The sequence below is a fragment of the Podarcis pityusensis genome, assembly GCF_964106645.2.
Source record: "Podarcis pityusensis genome assembly, chromosome: 2".
Taxonomy (NCBI): domain Eukaryota; kingdom Metazoa; phylum Chordata; class Lepidosauria; order Squamata; family Lacertidae; genus Podarcis; species Podarcis pityusensis.
In genome coordinates, this window is record NC_138029.1 from 83,639,608 (window position 1) to 83,660,790 (window position 21,183).

The following is a 21,183-nucleotide window of genomic DNA, read 5'->3' on the forward strand; positions in this document are numbered from 1 at the left end:
TTAATGTTGCATTTAAAGCACTCCATTGCCAGTTTCTTATTTTATTGCATTTAACGTTCAATATTGTTTCTGGATAAAAATCAGTGGTGACAGTTGCATACACTTTTGGAGAAGTACTAGCACTGTGATCGTGAACACTCCTACTTGGTAGTAAGCCCCACTGAATTCAATTAAGCTGACTTCCAAATAAGAATACTTAAGATTACAACCTCTGAGACATAACTAAGCAGAATACTCCAGGGAAAGAGCTCTGTGTTCATTACTCAACATGTATACATTTTGCCCATTGAAAATGAAACATTTGCCACATACCAGTAATTGTGGATCCAAAAAACGAGCACAAAGTAGATAAGGTGATTTTAAGGTGATTTATAAGACCATATTTTATTGGCAAGAGAGTGTACAAAATTTCCAGCTTCTGCAAAAATTTGTACACTCTCACTCACTAACATCTAATCCAAAGAAAGGTATCAACTTACCCACTTTGTCTTACTGAAATGGCCAAGCCAAATAAGGAATTCATTCCAGAAGCTTCACTCTTGAATAAGAACAAGCCAACTAAACCAGAGCAATTACTGCATAAATGCAGTAAGTGAAGGTAGTGTCAACACAGGCATATGAGGTGTGACTCAAGAAGAATGTTCATTTTTTTGGATAAACCACTCCTAAGAACAAGAGACCTGTTCAGTAGTTCCAAAGGCCCCCTCCCTTATTTCAATTTCTGCAGATCAACCAAACAACATCAAACATACAGCTGAGAGATCAAAGATCAGTGTAAACAAAGCCAAGGCAAGTTGGATCTTTATCTAGAGGAATCCAGTTGCTGTGAGTTGGCCTACCTATTTTTACTTATTTTAAGACAAATTTCCAAAGGAATCTCACGAGACAGGAAATTAATAAGACATACCACACTCGGTCTGCTCTGTTGGGGTTAAATGTATATTTATTTTACCCTCCTCCAAGATATTCACAGCTCTAAAGTGTAAATTGAACAAGGAACTAATAAAAATCTAAATAGTGTTTCCAACATCTGACAGAGATACGACATAATTGAATGCCGATGTGCTTGTTGTCTCCACACATATTTCCATGACGAAAACTTTCCAGCATGTGTTGGGGGGCGGGGCGGGCTGAGAACTATAGTAAAAAGCAGTCATTGACTACAGCGAGACTAATAAACAGACTTTACTGGAAAGCAGCTACTGCATATTGCATGAACATGAATAATCATTTACATTCCACTGATAATAAACTGGCAATAGTACTAATGCAGGTGGAACAGCACATTTCAACCAATGATCGGCCCCCAAACAGCACCATTATTCCATTCCTCTTATGTTACATTTGCATCCTGCCCCTTCTCTAAGAAGTTCAAAGCATTAAACAGAAGAGTTATCCTTTTTTTCCTGATAGGCTGTAGAAGCTGATAGAATCCACCTGATTCAAACAGAAATCGAACATTTTTTTGCCTCTCTCCCCAGCTTGCTGGTTTGCTTCTGGTCCACACCACTGCAACCTTTCTAACTAACTATGAGTTGGGGAAGGGGATCCACCCATTTGCAGCCTCATACAGAACCTCTTTCCTTTATTTCTCCGAAAGGTCCATCACCCAGGCAATGATCTCACCAGGAAGCTAGCCTGGCTTGGACTGGGGACATGTGGCTCCAAATGAGGCTAGATTTGGATGATCTCTCAGCCTAGCAGTGGATGCATTTAAGACCCCGTTCATGTATATTTACTAAATTATATGCCGCACAAAGGAAATAAGCTAATGAAGATGTCAAACATTATTCTATTCTTAAAAGCAGAAATGCAATTTCCATGACTATAAAGACGGAAATAATTGAGAGAGATATGGAATGTTGGGAGAGGAAGTATGAAACCTGCAAACAATTAGTTTCTGAAGTACATTATTGGTTAAGTTCTGCTGGGGAAGGTGTGATACTTTTGTTACACACACAAAGAAATGGTAAGGGAGGAAGGAAGGAAGGAAGGAAGGAAGGAAGGAAGGAAGGAAGCTTACCATAGCTTTGTATATAGCCTGACCCTGAACCACAGAAACTGTGACTCTATTATTACTGACCCTGAATTGAAGGTTCTATCTGTTGTTAAGGATCACATGCAGTATTTCCTCTTAGTATGTTTTCATGACTCTCTTTCCATTTGTGTAATCTGCAGACAAGACAAGATTCTTGGAGAAGTGAGATCTGCCAGATATGTGCTCATGCTCTGGGCTTCCTGGTCCAGAGTTGAACTGCCAGAGTAGAACCAGCTTGTTCGAAGGTGGAGATTGTTATTCCTTCATTGAGGAAGATTGTGCCCAGCCTTTCCTGCATGAGACCAATCATCTGACTAGTACCACTTCATATTCATGAAGGATAAGGCTAATGGTTGCTAGTCATGAGATCCCAGATCAGAGACACCATGCTTCTGAATTCTAGTAGGAACAGCAGGAGGAAAGCTCTATTGCATCTGGTTGGCCACTGTGATGCTGATGCTTTTACTCTGATCCAGCAGGGCTTTTCTTATGCTCTGAATCGAACTTCTAAAATTGAAAGCATCTTGGCAGACATAGTGGTTGAATGGCGCTGGGAGAGAGGCAGGGAAAGCAGAACCTTATTAATCCAGTTATTGAACCTCCAAGCAGCATTCAGGACTATCAACCATAGTATTCTTCTAGGTTACCTTCCTGTAAGTGAAAGAGGGGTGGAGGCACTGTGTTTCAATAGCTCCAGAGATTCCTGGAAGATAAAGCCCAGGTGGTGGTCCTGGAAAGGGTAATTTGGTGCCACAGTGGTCCATCTTATCTCCTGTGTTATTTAACATGTACATGAAGCTGCTAGGCAAAACCATGCAGAGCTTTATAGCAAGGTATCAACAGAATGCTGATTATATGCAGCTCTCACTCTCTGTCTGTCTGTCCTCAGTTATTATTTACAGTGAAGTCTGGTTACTAACAGATTCTATGCTTTCTCTTTTTAGACAATGCATGAGAGGCAGGTATATAGTAATTACAGGAAGAATACCTGGCTACTGATTGCACTCAAAGCAAGGAAAGGAAAGACATGAAAAGAATGCCAGGAGGATACTTGCCTTAGGGCGGGAGCTCCCCTCAAGCCAGTTGACATTTTTACAAGGTTGTTAAAGCTGCTCTGGGGCAGACTGTGTCAAGAGAAAAGGAGGGAGTCAAAACGCTCTTGTTCTGGGGACCTGGCTTCTGTTGCCAGACTTCAGATGAGGGAGAGCAGGAACATAACATAGAAATGAACTGCTGTGAGGAAGCTGGCCAAAAGAGGCCCATACCGATAACATCATAGCGTATCTGGGAATACTCATCCTCTCCTCACACCCCAATCCTAACCACCTTTATCTGGAAGTAAGTCTCATGGTTATCAGTGGAGCTTACTACCAAGTAAATGTACTTATGACTGCAGCCAACAGTGTGCCGGGGGGGGGGGGGGAGAGAGACCCTACAGTTCTAAAATGTTGGCATTTTTATGGCTGTAGCAATGATGTCCAAAATAAATGCTTTCCAAGCATAGCTAGACACCCACAAAACATGCAATATGATTGCTGTGCCAAAGTTATGAATGTGGCCATAACTGTTGTGAAGATAGGGAATAGATGCATTCCACAGCTTTCAGGTTGAGTGGAGGCCAGCCAAGCAACTATTTTCCTACGTTTCAAAACCAAAATGGGGAAAAATGGGACACCTGAATGCAGCCCAGCTCACTTTGATCTTAGAATTGAATCTGATTAAGTATTTAAATTATATTCAAGTGTATATTCAAGCAAACAAGGTTCAGATTCTCTTTTGAATATGGCCTTCTTCTCCCCTCTACCTAGTGAAACAGACCATTCTGCAACCACATATATTAACTTGGCGATAATAAAATTATCAAAGCAATCTGACCAAATTGGACAGCAGGTTCTGTCTACATCTAGCAATAATGCAAATGAAGGACTATACAATTAGTAATATTTTTTTAAAAACCCTCTCATTTATCATTACAGCCAAACATCTAAAATATGTATTCTTACGTCTTTGTGTCAATTAATTGTGTCAATTAATTATGATTAGAATTAGAATTAGAAAGGGTAATGCCTTTCTAAGAATGATTCAATATACCGCCGTATTTTTTCATCTATAAGACGCCCCCATGTATAAGACACCCCCTGTTTTGGGGGACTCAGATTTAAGAAAATAGGGGGAGATGGCCCCGTGTATAAGGCACCCCCTCATTTTTGACATTTTTTTAAGGGGGGGAAACCTAGAAAAATACACAGAAAAATACGGTATTTTTTAAAAAAATCACTGGGTAACTGGAAGCTTCACATGGAAGACAGTGAGTTGAATAAATGATCGCTAACATTAAGACATTAATATGCTGAGTATTAAAATCTAGGAGAGAGACTCTTCTCATGTCCAGCTGAACCTCATGCTGGAACATGCCAGGATACCTTTTCCGTGGCCACACCCAAGATTCAGAACTCATTGCCTGGGGAGAGTTGCTTTGCCCCCTCTCCGTTAGCTTTCCAATATCCCACTAAAACATTTTTATTCCAGGAAGCTTTTAATCTACTTCAGACGTGAGTTTTGTTGCTATTTTTTTTTATCTATTTACACTGCTCAAGAGGTTGCTGCTTTATATTTGTGTGTGTTACAGCTGTTGATGTTTTATGGCTCCTTCTCTTATTTTTATTGTTACGTTGTTTGCCTTTCAGCTGTTAATATTGTTACTGTAATCCGCTTTGAACATCCATTACCACTGTAAAGGTGGTGTGTAAACTATTGAATTAATTAAAAATGGATGAACAAACATAGATAAACGCAGAAGGTAATTGCGACAAGTTTTGGCAACAATGAAAATCCAATTCCTTCAATAAAACTTATTTTAAATATAAATATATTTCTGGGCTTATATAGCAAAACACAGCTACAGCAGTTATATTTGAAATGTGTGGTAATGGACCTTGCCAGTTGTGCCCCTGTGAGCAGCCCAGGCTGTTATAAAGCACAATACTGACTTGAGCAAAGAAGGGGCACAAATGGGGGGAAACTGGAAGCAATTTATCAATACAAGCCACAGTAAATAAAGCTCACAAAGCTGGTACGTTAAAACCTACTAGGCTAAAATTTGGGATAGCACTGACTGCTACTGTAGCTGTATCAGTGCATCCTGCACAATGAGTCCCCAATCCAATAGTCATCTACAACTTTAGAACAAATAAGGCACACTCTGCTACTTTATACTTTATCTTGTCAGAATTCTCCTCTCTGAGATATATATATGTATATATACATTCAAAAATCCATTTATTAAATTTCTATCCCGCTCTTCCTTTCGAAGGAGCCCAGGTAGTCAAACAACAATAAAACACCTTGAAAACACCTTGAAAACTAAGATTATATTCCACCTACCTTTTGCCATAACTTAGCTATGAGACTCATTTTGTACACACACCGCAACACCCACACAATAGATCCACTATATATTTTGAAGCCGCCATTTCTTTTTACCTGTCGGTTTTCATTCTCTGTTATTTCTGGCTAAAGGATCTCTAGTACCTGAGCTAAGATCATTCTCTTTTTGACACACCAGAGAGCTGCTGTTGTAATGAAATGAGTAGCCCATTTCCTATCTCTACTACAGGTGATAAAATGTCTCAACATGAATTCATATTTTCATTCATAAGGTTTCAAACAGGTGATATTCAGCCTACTTTTGAGAGGATATGGTTTGGCTCATGATGTAAGTCCTATGGGACTATCTACTTCAGGTACTGTATTTATATACAGTGGTACCTTGGGTTACATACACTTCAGGTTACATACGCTTCAGGTTACAGACTCTGCTAACCCAGAAATAGTGCTTCAGGTTAAGAACTTTGCTTCAGGATGAGAACAGAAATTGTGCTCCGGCGGCGCAGCAGCAGCGGGAGGCCCCATTAGCTAAAGTGGTGCTTCAGGTTAAGAGCAGTTTCAGGTTAAGTACGGACCTCCAGAACGAATTAAGTACTTAACCTGAGGTACCACTGTACTGTACTGCTTAAGATTCAGAATTTCTAACTAGTGTACATAAAATGTTTTATACACATATACACACCTTACTCCAAGTAAGTGGGGGGTAAGATTGCAGCCCAAGTCATATTCAAGAGTAGATCCTAAGCAGCTTAGACAGTACTGAACTTGCAAACACCAAGATGTCACAGAGGAAGTGCTGCTGGGAGCACGCATTAATGTCTGACAAGTGAGATGACATTACGAACTATCACATCATAATCAAGAAACCTAAAATTATTTATATTAGATAGGTTTCAAAGAATTAATCAGGTCATACCATACTTCAACTGAATAGTTAAATAGAGACTGAAATATTCATTTTAAGTTTACTATATAAAACACACACTTTGTCTTCACATCCATCTTCTTGTGCTTGAAAAGGAATTTATTTTATCCTTCCCTCAACTCAAAGCAGCTCCTGCTTATGTACGTTTCCGAGCACAATTCAAAGTGTTGGTGCTGACCTTTAAAGCCCCAAACAGCCTTGGTCCAGTATATCTGAAGAAGCATCTCCACCCCCATCGTTCTACCCGGACACTGAAGTCAACGCCGAGGGCCTTCTGGCGGTTCCTTCACTGCGAAGAAGCCAAGTGAACCAGGGAACCAAGTGAACCAAGGGAACCAGGCAGAGGGCCTTCTTGGTAGTGGCACCCAACCTGTGGAACACCCTGCGACCAGATGTCAAAGAGAACAACAACTACCAGACTTTTAGAAGACATCCGAAGGCAGCTCTGTTTAGGGAAGCTTTTAATGTTTGATGCATTACTGTAGTTTAATATTTTGTTGGAAGCTGCCCAGAGGGGCTGCGGAAACCCAGCCAGATGGGTGGGGTATAACTAATAAATTATTATTATTATTATTATTATTATTATTATTATGCAAAACAAGAAAAGGTGTTCCAGTAATTAGCCACGTACTTGATGTGTCCACAGCTGTAAAAGTCAATGAAAGTGCAGATCTTTTTAGGGCAGTAATTAAATTCACTAATTTTGACATTAGCGAATGCTTCAAAATTAGCATATTTAATGCTACTGATTTACCAGAAATATATTCATCTAACCCAGAGCCGACCTGACCATGAGGTGGGGTGAAGCGCTCACCTAAGGTGGCAGAGGTGCAAGAGATGGTGCTCTGTCCACCCCCCACCCACCCCCGCCGGTGAGAGGGTTTTCTGCCGTGCAATTCCTGCGTGCCACAATGCCAATCGGCTTCCCTGTCCGGAGGAAAAGCTGAGTGGCAATGCTTGGAGGAAAGCCCCAAGTCGAGTTTGGCAAGAGCCGGGGCACAGTGGAAGTGGAAGTGGTAGGGGTGGGGTGCACTGGCAGTGAGAGGAGGAGGAGGCAGAAGGCAGCAATTCCACGGGCCACCCCTGATCTCATTCACTCTTCCTTCAATGCTATTCAGCGCCCTTTAGTTTCCCCAGGACCCTGCCTCCTATTGCGATTTAACTGCTTATTATGGCATCAAATATGATTTTGTTTATGGGAGCCTATGACATCATCATCATCAGACCTAGCTTTGCTACACTACTGGCAGAACAGGATGTGTCACCACAGCCAGTCAAATTAAGTGGGAAATTAAATTGGCAAGTTAAATTTTAAAGAGAGCCGAAAATAAGCAGAAAGACGAGCAAAAGGCCATCAAAAAAAAAAAAATGCTTGGGAAAAATGTCAAAACATCACTTTTCAGTACTCTCAAATGCTGGTATTTACCATGCCAGGTTAAAGTCTAAGGCTTTGTGCGAACTTAATCAAATGAGAAGTCGTCGTCCCCCCATATATCAGAACACTAATATTTCAATATTTGGAAGTTGAATAAGTTTCACTGATGTTTTGCTCTTTAAAAGGGTGGGTGGAAACAGCCACCGTGATCTCTTTCTCTCCTGTATTTAAACACAATTGGAAAGGCACTGGCTTCTGCCTGGCATATTATTATTATTATTATTATTATTATTAAGTAATCCCACTAAGTTTATCAAAATCCCAAAGTTATTATCAACTTCAAGCTGCAATCATTGCTTGCTTATGGTGACAGTCCAAGAGATTTGAGGTGTACCCAATTTGTACATCTCAAATCTCTTGCTGTTGTTTGTTGCCTTGTAAGAATCCTCAATGACCCCAGTGAATTAACTGGTAGAACAGGGAGGAGATATAACAGAAGTCTCAAGGACTCCCCCTCCCACTGCTCTCCTTCAGTAAATAAAACTGTGTGATGTTCTCTGCTTGTCTGGTGTCAGGGCAGGGAGGCTCTGAGCATACCAGACCACAAGTGGCTTGCAATAAAACAGACACTGCAATCAGTTATGTGTTGTGCTAGAACAGGCAGCTTCTGAGCATAATCAAAGTGCATTGCCAAAAGGGAAAAGATAAGCAGTCATGAAGCTGCCTGTCTCCCAAGACAGACAGATGCCAACAACAAGGGAAGATTTTGGATATACACAGAGGGTTGTATCAGTTGATATCAGTCATACTCAGAGTTGACCCACTGAAATTAGTACAGTGGTACATACCTTGGTTTAAGAACAGCTTAGTTTATGAACAACTTGGATTAAGAATGCTGTGTTTTGGTGTTTTGGTTTGTGAACTTTGCCTTGGAAGCAGAACATGTTCAGTGTGTTCCATTTGTAAACTGAGTCCCCCGCTGCTATGGGAAAGCACGACTTGGTTTAAGAACACTTTGGTTTAAGAACAGACTTCCAGAACAGATTAAGTTTGTAAAACAAGGTGCCACTGTACATACAGCTAACCCAGGACCATGAGTTTCAATTGGTCTACTCTGTGTCAGCATTAGTTTGGATGCAGCCCATATTCCGGTATATCTGTAAACTTGCAGCAGGGTGTGGGGAGAACAGAGGGAATTTAAAAAGGTGTGAGCAAAAGAACAAATGAGCACTAGCCACAGAGGACGTATCTCTGCATGTACAGATGACAATAACTTAACAACTGCTTATGCTACCTGCATAGCTTGCAGGTGTGGATATTTGCAAGGTGATGTCTACAAAATGGCTCTTAGAAAAACCCCAACCGCAGTGTTTCAAAGGCCGAAGTCTGCACACAGACTTAGACTTTCACTTGGCATGGTAAATATCAGCTATTACCACACGGGGGTGCACTTGTAAGAACGATTTGTTCTCTGACATTAATGACGAGCTAGAATAATCTCATGATGACTTTTCCAAGTCAAAAGTAAACACAGGGACCCTGCTCTAATCAGAGCTCCCGACAGTTTAATTTTGTTTTGGGGTTGTTGTTTTTTGCAAAAGTCACCTCTTTTTACAGTGGGTGGTAATGGCACAGAATGAAGATTGCTCAACGGCACTCAAGCCCAAGTTAACACTGCTGTAAATTGTTTGACAGTTTAATCCAAGTTTAAGAACTACATGTTGTTCTGGCATAGGATTTTACTAACTGACTCTGGGCCACATACCTTCAGTTTTAATCCAAGCAGGGCAGTACCTACCAAGCATACAAGGCTCAGTCCAAGCATTCCAATTCCAAACATTACATTATAGCTATGGTTTTATGACACCTACTGCTAACTCTAATTGGCTTGTAGGTTAGGGCAATATGTCATATAGCACTTCATTAGTTATGAGCCTCTAGCCATTAAGTATGGGAACCATAATAATTTAATGTGGAAAGCTTTGTAGGTGAAAGTGAGTACTATTTTAATCCTTTTTTTATTATCACATTCCTATCCTCTACAAAACAAAACAAAAGTCTGCCTCCAGCTATTTCCCCAAATTTCTTATGCTCAAAAAAAGTCTAATAGCAACATCCTCCACTTTCATTCATGTTTGCGTACACATTCATTTCAAAACACAGTGGCAAAACTAAGGCTATAGCGTCCATAAATCCACAAAGGCCAAACGAATCAAGGAATGTAAGAAACTTCTATAGTTATCAGTTTTGGAAATTCTTCCTTTGAGAATTATTCCAGAGTTTTGGCAGGGGGCTCTGGGGAAGTAGGGTCCATACTTACGTATTGAGACGGGCAACACTGTGAGTGGGTCACCAGAACAAGTAGGTCCCACACAAAGAAGGCTCATCATAAAAAGTTTCAGAAGATTCCCTTGTTTGCAAGCACAAAAGGTACAACTACTGGAAAGGATACTTTTCCTCACTAAACTGGTACACATAAGGTGAAAGAGCAGCCAGATTGTACACAAACATGTAAGCCGCATGTCCAGTTTGTCATAGCACTAAATGCTGATGCCAAAGCGCCTGTAAGGAATATTAAACTGCACTTCTGGCATTAACATACTATTCAGAGGCAACACAGTCAAAGGGGGGGGGAACCATCTAAGAATTGTACATTCCATCCATCACCTGTAGCATTGACAGTTCAATCCCTGGCATTTCCAGGTAGAGTTGGGAAAGAATACTGTCTGAAATCCTGGAAAGCAGCTGCCAATCAGTGTCGAGAAAACTGAGATAGATAGCCTCCTGTTCATTACAGGGGATAGGCCTCTGTGGGTGTTATGTACTGAAGTTATCACCCTGGGCCAGCAGGGGGATACTGTAGATAGTTCAGGTCCACATATGCAAATAAGGGATCGAAAGTGACGTTCAGTGATTGGATAGTTACAGAAAGTTGTTACAATTACGTTGTTCTGGAGCTCTATATAAGCAGGCTGGCTAAACCCTTCAGTTCAGTTCAGTTCTGGCCTGTGAATAAACAAGAGCTGTTTGAAGAATCGCTATGTCGTCTGATATGTTCACCCACAACTTAACAGTGGGCATTAATGACTGTGGTCAAAACTGTCTTGGAAGCCCTCTTTAGTACTGTACACAGATTTTTCCTTCTGTCACTGAAGCAATCCTGCTTGATCTCTACCCAACTGGGAGAAAGGAAGCATTCAGAAAGGTGCTACATGACACCATGGCATCAACAGAAGCATATAAAGAAAGAAGGTTAAAAGTTGGAAAGAAATAATGAGGGGGAAAACCTAGTAAGATAAACCCATGATTTGCAAGGGTATTTTTAAAAATGATGAGGCACATGAACGCACCAGGGAGGCCAATAGCCCATCTAGTCCAACATCATCAACTCTGATTGACAGTTTAAAAAAGGGGGGGGTAAAGGACCCCTGACAGTTAAGTCCAGTTGCTGACGACTCTGGGGTTGCGGTGCTCATCTCATTTTACAGGCCGAGGGAACTGGCGTTTGTCCGCAGACAGTTTTTCCAGGTCATGTGGCCAGCATGACTAAGCAGCACACAAAAACGCCGTTTTCCTTCACACCAGAGCAGTACCTATTTATCTACTCGCACTTTTTTGGCGTGCTTTCGAACTGCTAGGTTGGCAGGAGCTGGGACTGAGCAACAGGAGCTCACCCCGTCACAGGGATTTGAACCGCCAACCTTCTGATCGACAAGCCCAAGAGGCTCCGTGGTTTAGACCACAGCGCCACCCGCATCCCTTTGATTGGCAGTGGCTTTCCCAAATTCTCAGGCGGAGAGGTCCTCCCCATTATCTGCTCCCTGATCTTTTAACTGGAGATCCTAGGCTGTTCTTCAGCGAAGCAGGTGTTCTACCACTGACCTATGGCCCCTGGTTTAGCATTATTCAGAAGTTAGCTTCTCAATAAAAATCGAGAGAGAGAATTGCCAAAGTCAGTTGTGATCAGAATTTGGAAGGGTTCATCAGAAGGTTAAGGCAAGAAATTATCTTCAGCATCTCCAAAAATGGCACAGTAGGCCACAGAAGTCCTTCTATGATCAGGACTGTGGGATACAGCAGATTTTCAAAAAAATGCATGTCATAAGATTAAATAGACAAGGAAGCCTCTGTGCCACTATATGAAATTACGAAGGACAGCATAATTTACTGGGTGCTGGGGGAAGGGAGAGACAGCTCTCTGGATAAAGCCAAGAGGAAACAGCTTTTAAAAAGGAAGGCATGTTCTATAATCAGTCTAAATGCTGATGGACTCAGTAAGGAGACCAATTTTTTAAGGCTGCTTTAAAAAAAAGAGAGAAAGAAGACTGCAGTTTTAAATGGAAAACTACTGAATGTCTAACTTGGGGACTGCACACTAGACCTAAGGAAAATAAACAGTGAACGTTTTCTTTATAGTATAATGATATGAATTTACTTAAACAATTGGAGGAGAAAGAGGATAATGTTTCAGTTAAAACTTTCTTCAGATAAATCATCTGTGAATGAATTTATCACACCATCTGTTGAAAATAAATCATGTACTCCTGAAGGAAACTATAGTCATAACCTGGGAGTTTTCCCTCCAAATAACATTTTTTTCTGATCTTTTACCTTACTATACTGTTTAAAGCACTAGATTTGCAGGGAACATCTGTTTGAACATGTGAGTAAAAAAAAAAGTGACTTGTGTGTGCTATTATGAAAATCTTTCCTGAAAAGTAAGCAAGTTTTTAGCCTCTCATCTTAAACATATACACCTATAATTTGTTTGAGTAATGCATTTCCCAACAATTTCTTGATCACAGAAAACACACACAAGAATATGCTGGATTTCACTTTGAGACAAATTATAACATGGAAGTGGGACTCTATTTGTTCCCTAGTAGGGACTTCCTCTGAAGATGGTTTGGAAACTTCAGCTGGCACAGAATTCGGTGGTCAGGTTGTGTAATGAGTATGAGTTACTCATGCGTAAACTGGTGCCTCTCTAGGCTAATTTGCCTTGTTAAACCTTTCTGACTGCACAGCCCTTTCTCATCGTGGCTGCCTCAGTCGCTGGCAGAATCCGTCAGTGGGCGTTTCTTGAACCTCTTCCAACATAAAAGTTGTTTGACACCCAGTCTCCTCCTCCTCTCACTGCGCGGGAGTCTTCTGCGCAGGGAGGGCGTGGGTAGCGGAGGACCTGTGCCCTCCTCACTGAGGTCCAGTGAAGAGTCCTGGAGCCCTCTCTCCGATTCCCCCATCTGCCCCCCTTTATCCCTGGTGTTGCGCTGATTTGCTTCCCCCTCTACTGAGCTGTTTCTCCCCCTGCTGCTGGGTCCTTCGCCAGCATCATCTAGGAGCCTCCCCTTCGCCTCTTGCTCCGATGTCAGTTCCCTGACAGGTTGCTCACTTGGGAAAGAGAGTTTGAGCATATTAAACTGACCCTGATCCTACTGCACTGGCTGCCAATTAGTTTCTTGGCCCAATTCAAAGTGCTGGTTTTGACCCATAAATCCTTAAACGGCTCAGGACCACAATACCTCAAGGACTGTCTCCCCCCATGTGAACCAACCCAGACTCTGCATTCATAATCTGAGGCCCTTCTTCATGTGCCTCCTCCACGAGAGGAGGGTGGCAACAAGAGAATGGGCCTTTTCTGCTCTCCATTTGTGGAATGCTCTCTCCATGGAGGTTCGTCTGGTGGCTTCATTGCATAACTTTAGGCACCAGGCGAAAACTTTTCTCTTCAACCAGAATAATGAACATTCTGTGGCTCTTTACGTGTGTTTGTGATAGGGAGGTTATTGGTTTGTTTTTGTTTTATTATGCATTTTGTATTATAGAAATTCAACTGTCAAACTAAATTGTTAAACTAATAGCAAATTCAATTGTTAAATTATAATGATTATGTTGTAGTCAAAATGGAGCTATTAAGAAACAACAGGATACACCACATGCTCAAGGGCACCACAATGGTTGCAGAAGTAGAAAAATATTTGGGGTGGGGGGTGGAAGGGGGCAAATCTTCATCTTTCTCCTAAATTGCTTTGCTAATAAAAGCAGAAGAGGTACTGACACCAAACTGAAGCAACAGACTGTTTTGGGAAAACTTTCATTTGGGAGAAAGAGAACTCAAAAGAACTGCAATGACTTATAAGACCATCTGAGATCATAGGTTTGATGGCAACTTCCCTCAAAACATGCAAGTGTAAGAAGTATGGATGAACTACAAAGAAAAAGCAAGAGGGGAAATCAGTCTATAAAAAATGTAGATTCTCTCCATTCTCACTTCCAAAATTTTGTTGTTTTTTTATTGTGGTCACTGCATTTTGACTATAACACTTTCGCCTTCCCATGCTTCCACTTACTTTCCCCCTGATCCTGTCATCTCCATCAAAAATATTTCTTTGATTGCCTAATGGGCCTTGTCATGCCACTTACCTTTTTTTGAAGAACATTGATTTTTCTTTCTTTAACTTCTAACATGTCTTTCATATCTCGAATTTCTCCAGCCAGAGTTCCCTTTTCTTCTGTGAGGTCTTGCAGTTGTTTGGTTTTTTTATTAAGAAAACTTTCTTTTTCTTCTAAACGTAATCTCAAGGCATCAACCTATAATAAAATATGAACATGTGGGGGTGTTAATAGATTTTTAAAATGGCATTATATTGTGATTAAGTTGTGTTTGCTTGTTTGTTTAAAATATTTATAAGACACATTTTAGGCTGTGGTTTCCATACAGTGTTACAGGTTGCTGAGCACTTACCATCCTAATCCTGTAGTTCTCTGCATTTTTTATTTGAAAAAAATATGCAAATCACGTTTGGGAGGGCATAGGGATGAGGGACAAATGCAACTGAGTGCTCCTTTAAAGGTAAACCTGCCTAATGCACACTTGTCTGAACAATACATGAACTGAAAATAGGCATCCTTCAAAATTCACAATTTAGATGGCTAAATTGACACACAGAATTCGCAATCAGGAGGAGACAAAGTACCAAAAAGAATGGAGTAAATTTATGGTTTATATAAGTGAGAATTGTACAAATATGAAAACGGTGGCAGGATTGAAATAATTCTCATGTCATGGTATAATTTATAATTAAAGAATCTGTAAACTATAGAATGGAATAGGAAAACTGGTGGAAGGGAAGGACGGAAGCTAATGGATCTATGAAACACAAAGCAGGATACATGTAACAAGATGTGATGTTTTGGTGGTGGGTGGTGGGGGTTGGCTGGTGATTGTAAATTTCACTAAAAAATCATTTGCTTAAAAAAACAAAATTCGCACTTCTCTGAATTTTGCAGTGCAGTTCTCCAGTCACTTTCCCAAGGTCACCCAGTGAGCTTTTAGGCTAAGCAGGGATTTGAACCCTAGTCCAACACTCTAACTCAGCTGCAATATGTGAGGTGGGTGTAACTATATCACTGCCCTCTCAGTTGCAATGATTGTGGAGGGGCAACAGTGAGAGAATCACCAGGTCTCACCCTGCCCCTTCCCAGTCCTGTTAAGTGTCAACATTTCTGCAGCTAGGAGGGGAGCACCATTGCAGCACCCTGATTTCACATGCCACAGCTGTCCTAACTACATATTAATACTACCTTGATCTTTTAAAACACAGAAAAGCACAATCAGGTGAGAATATTGACATTAATTATTGCTTATTGGTTTGAAAGCAGCATATTTCAAGGGGCGGGGGAGATGTGTGAAGCCTTATTTATTCCATGTTCTGTTGTGAGTTTTGTGATGCTAAACTTGCTCTGAACAAAAAGCTCTCCAAATCTATTTCTGAGAGTCAATTTGGGACTAATTTGGATGATCTATTAGATCTCATGATGCATGTTTCTTCCTGTTCTTGAAATGGCTAAGTTCATTTCCTCATACACTGGGGGAAAGATGTACACTGAGTTCAATGACATTTAGATATTTTCTTTTTATTACATGATTCTGGATAAGAATATCATCAGCATCATCTGTGAATAAAAATTAATGCTTCATTATTATGAGAACAGGCAAGCGTTCATATGAAACAATGATATTAGAAAATTGATATGTGCCACCTATGAATATACAGCCACTTATTTTAATAGTTCTTGTACAAAAGAACAAAAACCCAACTTTCAAAAGCTTATAAAAATATATATTTTCAATTGCCCATCAGGGTGTCTGTGTGCTGGGAAAAGCCTCATATATTTCTCTTTTCCCTCTTCTTTGTAGTGTAACTCTTCACAGAGATTTCCAAGCATGGTTACCAGATCTCAACCAGGAAATATTTTATTTATTTTTATTTAAATGATTTTACAGTACTATTCATATAATTTCACAGTAAAGCAGTAAAAACAGCATTCAAATAAAAAAAAAATCAAGTCAATCAATCAACAAAACAGCAGGAGGAATCACCACAGTTTACAGAACTAGGGAGAAATGGCATCCAAAATAAAAATATGAAAGAAACGAACACACAGATTTCAGGTGTCTCCAAAAAGACAACAAGGCAGAAACTGAATGATGCTTATTCCAGAGCATGAGATGACCACAGAAAAGGCATGGCTCCCAGTAGAGCCTAATCTGGTCATTACATAAAATGGAGCCTGGAGCAGAACTGCCAGAAAAGATCTTAAATCCTGCAGGGAGGATCTGCATGGAAGTAAACATACTGCCTAAGATAATCAAGGTCCCGAGCTATTTAGGACTATAAAGGTCAAAACAAGCACTCTGAATTGGACCTGGAAGCAAACCGGCTGGTATCTGTCACTTTCAAAGCTCCGCAATGAGCAGGATTTGAGTTTTGCTCCACAGGAGATACAAGAGCAGAGTGGGTGACAAGTCCAACAAGGCAGGAGGTGGCAGGAATGGCAAACATCCCTTCTCTGCAGCTGATCAAGGCTTCTAGAAACAGGCACCTATCTGCAGACTCAGCCTGGAAATGCCATACAGCAAGCTAAAAAAAGTCTGCTAGAAGCCAGCAAATGTTCAGGCAGAAGTGATCTTATTCATGCCAGCTAGATGTTCTGGTATTCAAAGAATAACCATGACAGTAAAATAAGTCCTAATTTTTTATTATTTTTGAATACTATCACTTGGGGCTTTAAACTGTATTCTAAACACACCAGATTTAACCATTAAGGCTACCATCTTTTGATGAGACCCATCTTATAACTATTATTTTAAAAAACCTCAAATTTGTTAAGTTTTTATATTACTGAGCATTTTTTCACTAATACACCATTGCTAAAGGTATCCAACCATAAAGAAGGCTGATCGCTGAAGAATTTATGCTTTTGAATTATGGTGTTGGAGGAGACTCTTGAGAGTCCCATGGACTGCAAGAAGAGCAAACCTATCCATTCTTAAGGAAATCAGCCCTGAGTGCTCACTGGAAGGACAGATCCTGAAGCTGAGACTCCAAGACTTTGGCCACCTCATGAGAAGAGAAGTCTCCCTGGAAAAGACCCTGATGTTGGGAAAGATGCAGGGCACAAGGAGAAGGGGACGACAGAGGACGAGATGGTTGGACAGTGTTCTCGAAGCTACCAGCATGAGTTTGACCAAACTGCGGGAGACAGTGGAAGACAGGAGTGCCTGGAGTGCTCTGGTCCATGGGGTCACGAAGAGTCGGACACAACTAAACAACTAAACAACAACAAAAGGTATCCAAATCTTCCTATCTTCTCTCATGGGAAGGAGGGGCCCACTTCTCTTTACTGCCTGTCTCTGCAAGCCCAAATGGGACCGAAGTTGGAGCAGCAGTTGATTTTGAAGCTCACATTCCCCCAGCTATAGTCCAGCATTTGCTTGCTTTATTTTCCCAGCTGTAAGCAGTACTAGCTCTGTTGCACAGCTGCCTTCCTAAAACACTACGGAGCATGAGTCGTCCTGGTTGAAAACTGGCAGAGCAATGAGTATGGCAATACCACTAGGGAACAACTAGTCTGTACGCACACTCTTGTGTGTGGTCTTGTGCGTGCAGACGGGTTCTTCAAGGGACAAATGAGATGTGGAATGCTGGTTGTTCTCCCTGCCTGTAATTTCCCTTGCAGCTTCATGCAATCATGGAGTGGGGTAGAGGGAATGGCTTTCCCAGCAACCAAACTCCCTTTGCCTGAACCGTATCCAGCCACTTCCAATATGGGCATCAGCTATGTACTAAGCAAGCATTACGTCATTTCTCAATTCATCACTGGCCATGCAGATGTGTCAACTGAAAAGCAGCTCAGAGTGACATTCTTCACTTTGCAAAAGCTCAATGCAATAATATCGTTAGTTTCCTTCTTTTTTTAAAAAAAGAAAGAATCACACATCTTTCAATAAGACGCACAAGAAGAATTCAACGCAGTAGGTTACGAAAAGCACCTGGCACACTTTTGACACAAAATAAAAGTTAAGTACTGTATGGAAAAGCTGTTTGGCGCGTTGGCTTCTTCTTTTAGAATTCTTGCCTATTTAACGCACAAGGAGAGAATAAGAATGCATGAGGAATTCGATCTTCGTACATTCCAGTTATGAACTGAACCGATCCACACTTTCTGGACTAATGTGCAGGGTGGAACTCAGTTATCCACCAGCTTTCACACTTCCCAAATGCTCTGGCACAGTTCTTGGCTCAAAAAGCAAGCTTTAAAAACTCATGCTTTTAAATAAATGCAAGTTTTTAATCCTCACTCAAATTAAAAATTTCCATACAGATTTTGTTGTTTTTTTGTTTGTTTTTTAAGAAATTAAATTTTCTCCTCAAGCTGCCATTAGTTAAGGATGGGGGAAAAGACTGGTAATCATACATCATACTTAAAAAGAAGCCCCAATCCATCTTGTGCCAAGGCTGACTTTAAGCATAAATGATAGGCTATTTTATTGCTCCCGGATAGTCAGAAAGAGAGAGAGTGCTCCTACATCAGAAACCATCTTGTCTGTAATTCCTGGAAGGCTTTGCATGCCTTTTTTCTCCTGGACTGAGAGGGCGGAGTTTCTGACTGACTCCAGCTAAAAAAGCTGAGGCTACTGAGGTGATGTTTAGGGAATTTGCGGGGTGGCATTGTTGCTATATCCACACCCTGATCAACTCCCACCCGGGAACCAATGTCCCCACTGTGGAAGGACGTGTGGATCCAGAACTGGCCTCCACAGTCACTTACGGACTCATTTTTAAAACCATGTTTATGAAAGACAATCTTACTCGGCTACAAGTAATCGCCAAAGATTGTTGCTATTACTGATACTAATTTTTTGCATCTTTATTTTTATATCTTATTATGATTTATGTTGAAATTGTTCAATTTGGTTGTATACTTTTTGATATGTTTATGATTACTTCTGTTAAGTTTATAATTACCGTATGTGTTTTTTATGTTGTAAGCCACCCTGAGCATGGTTTTAACTATAGAAAGACAGCATACAAATACAATGATGAATGATGAGTAATGAATGTACATCACAGAGAGAGAGAGAGAGAGAGAGAGAGAGAGAGAGAGAGAGAGATCTGGTGTCAGATTACTCCTTTATTACCACTTCAGAAACCTCTTATCCTCTGGCCCAATCAATGTCAGAGCTCTGACGTCAGCAGAGCTGAAAGGGGGACTGTTAGGACTATCAATTGGAGGACGAGGCACAGATTTTGACCAGTTCAGGAACAGGTCTAATCCTAAAACATCCCTCCCATTGTTTCCAAAGGAAGGGAAGAGTCATTTTGAATAGTTCTACTAAATTCCTAAAAGTTTCCACAAAGTCTCATAGAGTCAATCTTTTCCTTCCCCATTTTTCACCCCTTTAATGAGAACTCATTCAGATAACCTCATCCTAGGGTCTGTATTGCTGTGGCAGGCAATAGTGGGGATAGTGGAGGTCCCTGATGAGTACCTCCAAGACAATTAAAAGTTTCAGAGTTGCTCTTTTTACCAAATCATAAGCCATGGGTTTTGCATATATCATTTTGATACATGCAACAAATTCTCCTCCTAGATCAAATTTATATAATACTTGAAACAGATAATTCCACTTCATATGATCGACTGCTTTTTCCACATCCAAAGTAAAGCTCCATGTAGGCCTTCTGATTCTAAATGGAGTATATTAAATAGCTTAGATCAATAGGTATGTGTATGGAATTTTATACCTTCAATAAATCTTTAACAATATATCTGCCTAATATCTTGTTTCATCTTTCAGCCTAGATGATAGCCCATATCTTAAAATCCTGGTAAAGGAGGGTAACAAGCTTAATAAATCTTTCCCTTGTTTATGAACAATAATAATTTCTGCTATTTCCCAAGATCTTGGAAAGGTATGCTTTTGTTGTACATTACTTCACTCAACATGCTTAACAAAAACAAGCATAAAGAATTTAAAATATATATTCTCATGTTCCCCTGAAATCCTATGCATACCTAGGACCTTCTTATTCTTCAATGCCTTTACTCAACCCAACTGAAGATGTGAGGAAACGTAACCTGTCTTTGATCTTTTCGTCTGCTGAGATGTCAAAGGTGTAGAGCTTATTATAGAATTCTCAAAAGATTTTGCTATTTGTTTTGGGAAAGTTACCAAGTAGAAAAGATCTGGACGCCATCTGAGTGAACCCCTGTGTAAAGCAGTTTATTCAAAATCTGGCAGATATACAAAGGCAAACAAGTCCAGGATTTTCCCTGCATACAGGTATTTACTGTAATGAAGAAATTGGGGTGGGGGGACTGAGAATATTCAGATCTGGAAAGAGTATGACTTAATAGAACTCAGGAGACTACTACAATATGGTTTACTAAGAAGCTGTAGATAAATCAACGAAGTAGATAGCCAATCTATTCCTATATTTCAATATTTGCAAGTTAAACATATAATTACTAAACTGTTAGTATAATATGGCTCATTGAGGAATTGTACCAAATTTGAAATGATAATCTCCAACAGCCTAATGCTAATCTCCAATAGCCTAACCAAGTAAACTTTAAATCAAATTTATAAAACATGGTAAGTAGTAGGCTGATTTCCCATAAGGAATTCTTATGAAATAGGAAGATGATTTCAGGAAAAATATTTCACAGGACACATGGAATTATATTCCTCAGTCCACACCATGTATGAACTAAAAAGTGTATGTGTGTGTAAAACACACATACACACAAGGGCATACACATGCACACATATTTGGTACCACACAGGCTTAGTCAGATGTAAAAAGGTAAAGGACCCCTGGACAGTTAAGTCCAATCAAAGGCGACTATGGGGTGTGGTGCTCATCTCGCCAAGGGAGCTGGTATTTGTCCACAGACAGCTTTCCGGGTCATGTGGCCAATGTGGCTAAACCACTTCTGGCACAACAGGACACCATGATGAGTGCCAGAGCACACGAAAACGCTGTTTACCTTCCCACCACAGTGGTACCTATTTATCTACTTGCACTGGTATTCTTTCAAACTGCTAGGTTGACAGAGTAACGGGAACTCACCCCGTCACGTGGATTCGAACCGCTGACCTTCCAGTTG

At 40.6% G+C, this 21,183-nt stretch overlaps 1 protein-coding gene across 11 annotated transcripts in view; it reads right to left on the reverse strand.

Annotated features, from left to right (window-relative positions):
• Positions 1-21,183, reverse strand: part of ERC2 (ELKS/RAB6-interacting/CAST family member 2) — a 526,798-nt gene that overhangs the window by 309,274 nt on the left and 196,341 nt on the right. For all 11 annotated transcript variants that reach the window (XR_013983315.1, XR_013983316.1, XR_013983317.1 and 8 more), the window contains one exon: positions 14,149-14,316. Coding sequence is in view for 3 of the 11 variants with exons in the window: in XM_080996735.1 (XP_080852861.1) it covers positions 14,149-14,316 (168 nt within the window). In the remaining 8 variants the exon portion in view is untranslated. The remainder of the gene's footprint in view (positions 1-14,148; positions 14,317-21,183) is intronic.